At 46.6% G+C, this 10,094-nt stretch overlaps 1 protein-coding gene across 1 annotated transcript; it reads right to left on the bottom strand.

Moving 5' to 3' along the window:
- Window positions 1-1,354: 1,354 nt before the first annotated feature.
- GPR65 (G protein-coupled receptor 65) lies at window positions 1,355-7,010 on the bottom strand. Its single transcript, XM_040411376.1, has 2 exons — window positions 6,827-7,010; window positions 1,355-2,561 (listed from the first exon to the last, which is right to left on the bottom strand). The coding sequence occupies exon 2, from the start codon at window positions 2,403-2,405 to the stop codon at window positions 1,398-1,400; it is 1,008 nt and encodes a 335-aa protein (XP_040267310.1). The 5' UTR covers window positions 2,406-2,561; window positions 6,827-7,010; the 3' UTR covers window positions 1,355-1,397.
- Window positions 7,011-10,094: the final 3,084 nt, after the last annotated feature.

The following is a 10,094-nucleotide window of genomic DNA, read 5'->3' as shown; positions in this document are numbered from 1 at the left end:
CTCTTTATATATAATCTGCTCAGCTCCTCCTGCTCTATAACACGCTGCCTGCAGATTACACGGTGACAGGTTCTCTTTATATATAATCTGCTCAGCTCCTCCTGCTCTCGAACACGCTGCCTGCAGATTACATGGTGACAGGTTCTCTTTATATATAATCTGCTCAGCTCCTCCTGCTCTATAACACGCTGCCTGCAGATTACATGGTGACAGGTTCTCTTTATATATAATCTGATCAGCTCCTTCTGCTCTATAACACGCTGCCTGCAGATTACACGGTGACAGGTTCTCTATATATAATCTGCTCAGCTCCTCCTGCTCTAGAACACACTGCCTGCAGATTACACGGTGACAGGTTCTCTTTATATATAATCTGCTCAGCTCCTCCTGCTCTATAACACGCTGCCTGCAGATTACATGGTGACAGGTTCTCTGTATATATAATCTGCTCAGCTCCTCCTGCTCTATAACACGCTGCCTGCAGATTACACGGTGACAGGTTCTCTGTATATATTATCTGCTCAGCTCCTCCTGCCTGCAGATTACATGGTGACAGGTTCTCTATATATAATCTGCTCAGCTCCTCCTGCTCTATAACACGCTGCCTGCAGATTACATGGTGACAGGTTCTCTGTATATATAATCTGCTCAGCTCCTTCTGCTCTATAACACACTGCCTGCAGATTACACGGTGACAGGTTCTCTCTATATATAATCTGCTCAGCTCCTCCTGCTCTATAACACGCTGCCTGCAGATTACATGGTGACAGGTTCTCTGTATATATAATCTGCTCAGCTCCTCCTGCTCTATAACATGCTGCCTGCAGATTACATGATGACAGGTTCTCTGTATATATAATCTGCTCAGCTCCTCCTGCTCTATAACACGCTGCCCGCAGATTACATGGTGACAGGTTCTCTGTATATATTATCTGCTCAGCTCCTCCTGCTCTAGAACACGCTGCCTGGAGATGTAATCCAAAGTGAAAGGAAGGAGGGGACAATAAATCCTAATCTGCAGCAATCCATGTAATGCGTTATGGATAGCCTGTAGGGTTAGGCCTCATGCACACGACCGTATGTTTGGTCAGCCTCATTTCGGCATTTTTTGAGGATCAGATGCGGATAGAACATGTCCTATTCTTGTCTGTTTAGAATAAAATTTAAAAAAATGGCGGCATGTACACGACTGCGGGCTGCAAAACACTTACAGCCGTGTGCATGAGCCCTAATACTGAGGCATCTGATGCGGCAGCCAGCAGAAGTGTGAATGCAGCTCTGGATGTGACTGCAGGATACGGTCAGTGCAGCATAGCTCACACATACTGTAGTAATGATGTCGCTACAAGCGTCACACTGTTACAGTTTTAATAGAAAAATAAGCGCACACGGCATTTCTAGATCTGCGTGCTGCCGCCATACTCTCTGCTCTTTTTGAACCTCTCGGACACGGTGCACATCTGCAGCTCGGAGCTGGCTGCAGACCTGGTGTCTGCTTGGCAGCATAGCATCAGCGTCCTCAGGTCGGCCCGGCCGGCTTCGTTCATGAAGGAGTAGAGCAGGGGGTCGGCCAGGCAGTTGATGCTCGATAAGGCGAGGGTCAGTTTGTAGGGGACGAATATCGTTTGGGCGAAGTCGCAATTGTTTGGCTCCCATATACTGCGCATGAACAGCACCACATGGTAGGGAGTGAAGCTGAGTGTGAACATGACCACGATCATCAGCAGCAGCTGCTTGATCTTCTGCTTGTCCTTGTCGCCCGTGGCCTGGTTCTGCTGCACCGCCACGTAGATCCTGTAGTAGCAGAAGATCATGATCACCAGCGGAAGAAAATGGCCGATGCCGACGTTGAAAATGCTGAATTGCGCCTTCCATTCCTCCATGGGGAAGATGTCGTAGCAGAAGAGGTCTCGGGTGTGATTGGCGGTCTCCTCCTTCACCAGGATGACGGTGTTGGACGCGCTCTGCACGGCCCACACCAGCAGGCTGATACAGGTCGCCATCCTCCTCGTCCGGAGATGCTGAAACCTCAGGGGGTAGACCACGGCCAGGTACCTGTCAAGGGATATGCAGGTGAGGAAGCCGGCGCTGCAGTACAGGTTGGTGTGGAGGCTGTAGGCGCTCAGCGAGCAGAGTCGCTCCCCGAACCTCCAGTTATCGTGGTGCAGGGTGAAGTCGATCCACAGGGGGAAGGTGAGGGCGTAGAAGAGGTCGGAGCAGGACAGGTTGAAGAGGTAGATGCCCAGCTCGTTCTTCTTCATCACCTGCTGGTAGGACACGTACAGGGCCACGAGGTTGGCCGGGACACTCAGCACGAACACCAGGATGTAGGTGGTGGGGAACAGGTACTGGTCCAGGCTGTGCTCCGGGGTGCAGCTACCATTGTCGTACTCGGGATTCATCATAACACGGAGAGAATAGTCCTCGCAGCCTGTGATGTCACAGCACTTACTCTGATGTCACCAGAGCCCGTTCACGGAGGACATTTTTTCCGTACCCTGTAAATCCTCATCATCCTCGAGCGGCAGACGACGTCTCTAAGGGTTCACGGCTTCTCCAAGCTTCTAGGGCAAAAAACAAGGTTGAAAAATCAGACTTTTCTGGACACAGAAGAGAGGACAGCGCTGGTCGTGTGCAGCATTATATGGCAGTATTATATAAGCACTGCATGGCAGTATTATGGAAGCACTGCATGGCGGTATTATGGAAGCACTGCATGGCAGTATTATGGAAGCACTGCATGGCAGTATTATGAAAGCACTGCATGGCGGTATTATGGACGCACTGCATGGCAGTATTATGGAAGCACTGCATGGCAGTATTATGGAAGCACTGCATGGCAGTATTATGGAAGCACTGCATGGCAGTATTATGGAAGCACTGCATGGCAGTATTATGGAAGCACTGCATGGCAGTATTATGTGGACACTATAGTCCTATTTTGTATGCAGTGTTTGGGCGTTATATTTTGAACAGTCGGGTCCAAAAAATATTGGGACATGGACACAATTCTAACATTTTTGGCTCTATACACCACCACAATGGATTTTAAATGAAAGGAACAAGATGTGCTTTACCTGCAGACTGTCAGCTGTAATTTTAGGTATTTACGTCCAAATCAGGTGAACGGTGCAGGAATTACAGCAGTTTCCATATGTGCCTCCCACTTGTTAAGGGACCAAAAGTAATGGGTCCGAAAAATAATCATAAATCAAACTTTCACTTTTTAATACCCGGTTGCAAATCCTTTGCAGTCAATTACAGCCTGAAGTCTGGAACGCATAGACATCGCCAGACGCTGGTCTCATCCCTGGTGATGCTCTGCCAGGCCTCTACTGCAACTGTCTTCAGTTCCTGCTTGTTCTTGGGGCATTTTCCCTTCAGTTTTGTCTTCAGCAAGTGAAATGCTCAATCGGATTCAGGTCCGGGGATTGACTCGGCCATTGCAGAACATTCCACTTCTTTCCATTAGAAAACTCTTTGGTTGCTTTTGCAGTATGCTTTGGGTCATTGTCCATCTGCACTGTGAAGCGCCGTCCAATGAGTTCTGAAGCATTTGGCTGAATATGAGCAGATAATATTGCCCGAAACCCTTCAGAATTCATCCTGCTGCTTTTGTCAGCAGTCACATCATCAATAAATACAAGAGAAGCAGTTCCATTGGCAGCCATACATGCCGACGCCATGACACTACCACCACCATGCTTCACTGATGAGGTGGTATGCTTAGGATCATGAGCAGCTCCTTTCCTTCTCCATACTCTTCTCTTCCCATCACTCTGGTACAAGTTGATCTTGGTCTCATCTGTCCATAGGATGCTGTTCCAGAACTGTGAAGGCTTTTTTAGATGTCGTTTGGCAAACTCTAATCTGGCCTTCCTGTTTTTGAGGCTCACCAATGGTTTCCATCTTGTGGTGAACCCTCTGTAATCACTCTGGTGAAGTCTTCTCCTGATTGTTGACTCTGACACACATACACCTACCTCCTGGAGAGTGGTCTTGATCTGGCCAACTGTTATGAAGGGTGTTTTCTTCACCAGGGAAAGAATTCTTCGCTCATCCACCACAGTTGTTTTCCGTGGTCTTCCGGGTCTTTTGGTGTTGCTGAGCTCACCGGTGCGTTCCTTCTTTAGAAGAATGTCCCAAACAGTTGTTTTGGCCGCGCCTAATGTTTTTGCTATCTCTCTGATGGGTTTGTGGTGTTTTTCAGCCTAATGATGGCTTCACTGATAGTGACAGCTCTTTGGATCACATCTTGAGAGTTGACAGCAACAGATTCCAAATGCAGATAGCAGACTGGAAATGACCTCTGGACCTTGTATCTGCTCATTGTAATTGGGATGATGAGGGAATAACACACACCTGGCCATGGAACAGCTGAGAAGACAACTGTCCCATTACTTCTGGTCCCTTAACAAGTGGGAGGCACATATGCAAACTGCTGTAATTCCTGCACCGTTCACCTGATTTGGATGTAAATTCCCTCAAATTACAGCTGACAGTCTGCAGGTAAAGCACATCTTAATCGTTTCATTTCACATCCATTGTGAATTGTGTCCTTGTCCCAATATTTATGGACCTGACTGTAATTGCTTTCCTATAGGCGTTTTGCACACGAACGTTGTGATTTCATGGCCGTATTCCGGCCCGCATACGGTGGGTCCCAATACACGGGCACCGGCCCGTGTGCACTCCGCATCCGTGATTCACTTGAATGGGTCCGTAATCACGGAGATGCGGAACAGAAGCACGGAACGGAACCCCACGGAAGTACTACGGAGTGCGCCCATGGTGTTTCTGTCCGTGCCTCCGCACCGCAAAAAAATATATATATTTTTTGCAGTGCGGACGGATCACGGACCCATTCAAGCTGCCCGTGCATTGGGGACAGCGAATTGGGGTCCCCAATGCACAACGTTCGTGTGCAAGAGGCCATAGAAAAACACGTGGCTCACCCATAAGAAAAGGGAGGGTTTTTTCTAATCACAAAACCTCACAGAGACGACGACTGCTGAGCGCGAAGAGGAGAGACCTCTGCAGTCTACACATCCAGATGGAACAGAGCCATACTGCACAATCACGGTGGTGTTACATAGGACTGCAGGTGACATCTACTACATTATCTGTACTCAGAGAGTTATCACTGTGTTATCTGTGGTGTTACATAGGACTGCAGGTGACATCTACTACATTATCTGTACTCAGAGAGTTATCACTGTGTTATCTGTGGTGTTACATAGGACTGCAGGTGACATCTGCTACATTATCTGTACTCAGAGAGTTATCACTGTGTTATCTGTGGTGTTACATAGGACTGCAGGTGACATCTACTCCATTATCTGTACTCAGAGAGTTATCACTGTGTTATCTGTGGTGTTACATAGGACTGCAGGTGACATCTACTCCATTATCTGTACTCAGAGAGTTATCACTGTGTTATCTGTGGTGTTACATAGGACTGAAGGTGACATCTACTACATTATCTGTACTCAGAGAGTTATCACTGTGTTATCTGTGGTGTTACATAGGACTGCAGGTGACATCTGCTACATTATCTGTACTCCGAGAGCTATCACTGTGTTATCTGTGGTGTTACATAGGACTGCAGGTGACATCTACTGCATTATCCGTACACAGAGAGTTATCACTGTGTTATCTGTGGTGTTACATAGGACTGCAGGTGACATCTACTACATTATCTGTACTCAGAGAGTTATCACTGTGTTATCTGTGGTGTTACATAGGACTGCAGGTGACATCTGCTACATTATCTGTACTCAGAGAGTTATCACTGTGTTATCTGTGGTGTTACATAGGACTGCAGGTGACATCTACTACATTATCTGTACTCAGTTTTTACTGTGTTATCTGTGGTGTTACATAGGACTGCAGGTGACATCTACTGCATTATCTGTACTCAGAGAGTTATCACTGTGTTATCTGTGGTGTTACATAGGACTGCAGGTGACATCTACTACATTATCTGTACCCAGAGAGTTATCACTGTGTTATCTGTGGTGTTACATAGGACTGCAGGTGACATCTACTACATTATCTGTACTCAGTTATCACTGTGTTATCTGTGGTGTTACATAGGACTGCAGGTGACATCTGCTACATTATGTGTACTCCGAGAGCTATCACTGTGTTATCTGCGGTGTTACATAGGACTGCAGGTGACATCTACTACATTATCTATACTCAGAGAGTTATCACTGTGTTATCTGTGGTGTTACATAGGACTGCAGGTGACATCTACTACATTATCTGTACTCAGTTATTACTGTGTTATCTGTGGTGTTACATAGGACTGCAGGTGACATCTACTGCATTATCTGTACTCAGAGAGTTATCACTATGTTATCTGTGGTGTTACATAAGACTGCAGGTGACATCTACTACATTATCTGTACTCAGAGAGTTATCACTGTGTTATGTGTGGTGTTACATAGGACTGCAGGTGACATCTACTACATTATCTGTACTCAGTTATCACTGTGTGATCTGTGGTGTTACATAGGACTGCAGGTGACATCTACTACATTATCTGTACTGAGAGCTATCACTGTGTTATCCATGGTGTTACATAGGACTGCAGGTGACATCTACTACATTATCTATACTGAGAGCTATCACTGATATCTGGGGTGTTACATAGGACTGCAGGTGACATCTACTACATTAGCTATCAGTATGTACATGATAAAATCAGCTCTGCTACACATGTGTTTGTCATTGTGAACAGCTCATACATAGGACTATCTGCCGACATCAATATCTGTTAGATTCTTTAGTTTCGGGCCATTTTCCGCGGCCGACCACTCACCCGTCTCTCGCGTCCGTAGCGTCTGTGTGAAAGCAGAACTGACAATTTCCTAGAACTGTAAATCTCAGGGTCATGAAAGAGAAATCGCGTCTTCACTTCTCTTCCTTATTTTGGCAACTTCACGGCGTTTAACTGACTGACCTCCCAAACATTACAGTCAACAAGCTGCTCCGGTGTCTGCGCTGGGCTCACTCTGCTACACCGCACTGCACACCCTCCGCCCCTGAACCGCAGAGGAATGGAGGGCGGCCAAGACACCACCTATAGATCCGGAGTGATATCTCTTACTGGGAAAGCTGGGTGACAACCAGTCTGCTCACCACCTGATCCCTGGGGTGGTCGCATGGCGTTCCCGCGCTTCTGAAGATCTGCCCAAAATACGGAAATTATTTGATGCAAATCTGAATAATTACCAACAATTCCTGACTCCCCCGTTCCTGGATTCTGTGCTGGGGCGAGTCCTCCACCCCCCTGCATATCGTTGAATCATTTCTTCTCAATTACTCACCATTTCAAGATCATTGCTTGCTGTCAGTGAATAGGAATGTTCTTCTTTATAGGCTGAAAACCTGTCCTGACCCAGTGCTCATCACAGCTCCTGGTGTCGCCTGCAGCACAGGTAAGTGGCCGTTTAATATGTATTAGGCCTATTGCACACGACCGTATGGCTTTTTCAGTGTTTTGCGGTCCGTTTTTTTAACGGATCCGTTGTTCCGTTTTTTGTTTCCGTTCCGTTTTTCCGTATGGCATATACAGTATACAGTAATTACATAGATAAAATTGGGCTGGGCATAACATTTTCAATAGATGGTTCCGTAAAAAACGGAACGGAAACAGAAGACATACATATGCATTTCCGTATGTGTTCCGTTTTTTTTGCGGACCCATTGACTTGAATGGAGCCACGGAACGTGATTTGCGGGCAATAATAGGACATGTTCTATGTTAAAACGGAACGGAAAAACGGAAACGGAATGCATACGGAGTACATTCAATTTTTTTTGCGGAACCATTGAAATGAATGGTTCCGTATACGGACCGCAAAAAATGGCCAGTAAACGGGAAAAAAAAACGGCCGTGTGCAGGAGGCCTTATCCTACAGAGAATCCCCTGCAATTAAGGGACGTTAGCGATGGGGGCGGAGCTGTGACAACCTTTCATGCAAGCTCAAAAAGAACGGATGTCCCCAATATAAAAAAAAAGGATAGATGTGAGTGAATGATGATCGGGTCAAACAATAAGTCCCTGCAGAGAGGAGTGGACGCTCGGGCCCCTGGGCAATGAGGGCCCCACGTGATCCCCGGGCGGTGACATCATCTGCCGTCTGCTCAGCTCCTCCGCTGCTCGCCCCTCAAGGCCACTGTGGGCACTTGGATGTTACCCAATTTTCTGGACTTAAAGGGGTCTTCCACTTTCCTATATTGATGGCCTCTCTCAGGATAGTAGTTGGCGGCAGCATTTTCATCCAAAGGTGCCAAAGACTACTGCTTTTTATGCACCTTTTTGTACGTTTTCATGGATTAACTGCTAATAAAAAAAAACTCTGGATGAAAATGCCGTCAACGACTGTTTGTACAATTATCTACGGATTGCCGAGGATCCGGCGTCATGGAGTCTGGAAGGTGCAGGAGTGCGGCTCTAGGATAGGTCATCAATGTCAGATCGGTGGGCGTTCGACCCCCCCCCCCCGCCGCCGATCAGCTGTCGGATGATAGGTCATCAACAGAGGAGACTGGACACAGCATGACCTTCCCCTCACCCTGAGCAATCACATCCAACCAGATCGGTGGCGCTGTGTCCACCGAGGGCTATCCGCCCGCAACCCTGTGTACTGTAAACAGCCAGAAACCGCGACCTCAGCGCCTGATCCTCCAATCACCCACCAAGATACAAGCGCTGATATAACGTCATGTGACTGATATCAGCCGCTCCTCTTATAATGCTCCAGTACTGATATAACCTCTAGAGACATTACATCCTATGTGACTGATATCAGCCGCTCCTCTTATAACGCTCCAGTGCTGATATAACCTCCAGAGACATTACATCATATGTGACTGATATCAGCCGCTCCTCTTATAATGCTCCAGCACTGATATAACCTCCAGTGACATTACATCATATGTGACTGATATCAGCTGCTCCTCTTATAACGCTCCAGCCCTGATATAAGCTCCAGAGACATTACATCATATGTGACTGATATCAGCCGCTCCTCTTATAATGCTCCAGCACTGATATAACCTCCAGAGACATTACATCATATGTGACTGATATCAGCCACTCCTCTTATAACGCTCCAGCGCTGATATAACCTCCAGAGACATTACATCATATGTGACTGATATCAGCCGCTCCTCTTATAATACTCCAACGCTGATATAACCTCCAGAGACATTACATCATATGTGACTGATATCAGCCGCTCCTCTTATAACGCTCCAGCACTGATATAACCTCCAGACATTACATCACATGTGACTGATATCAGCCGCTCCTCTTATAATGCTCCAGCACTGATATAACCTCCAGAGACATTACATCATATGTGACTGATATCAGCCGCTCCTCTTATAATGCTCCAGCACTGATATAACCTCCAGAGACATTACATCATATGTAACTGATATCAGCCGCTCCTCTTATAACGCTCCAGTACTCATATAACCTCCAGAGACATTACATCATATGTGACTGATATCAGCCACTCCTCTTATAACGCTCCAGCGCTGATATAACCTCCAGAGACATTACATCATATGTGACTGATATCAGCCGCTCCTCTTATAATGCTCCAGCACTGATATAACATCCAGTGACATTACATCCTATGTGACTGATATCAGCCGCTCCTCTTATAATACTCCAACGCTGATATAACCTCCAGAGACATTACATCATATGTGACTGATATCAGCCGCTCCTCTTATAACGCTCCAGCACTGATATAACCTCCAGACATTACATCACATGTGACTGATATCAGCCGCTCCTCTTATAATGCTCCAGCACTGATATAACCTCCAGTGAAATTACAATACATGTGACTGATATCAGCCGCTCCCCTTATAACGCTCCAGCACTGATATAACCTCCAGAGACATTACATCACATGTGACTGATATCAGCCGCTCCTCTTATAATGCTCCAGCACTGATATAACCTCCAGTGAAATTACAATACATGTGACTGATATCAGCCGCTCCTCTTATAACGCTCCAGCGCTGATATAAGCTCCGGAGACACCATGTCAGGTCCTGCTGTCACC

This window comes from Bufo bufo, chromosome 11, assembly GCF_905171765.1.
Source record: "Bufo bufo chromosome 11, aBufBuf1.1, whole genome shotgun sequence".
NCBI classification, from domain to species: domain Eukaryota; kingdom Metazoa; phylum Chordata; class Amphibia; order Anura; family Bufonidae; genus Bufo; species Bufo bufo.
Note: the sequence above shows the minus strand (reverse complement) of the source record. Positions and strands in the feature narration are given on the sequence as shown.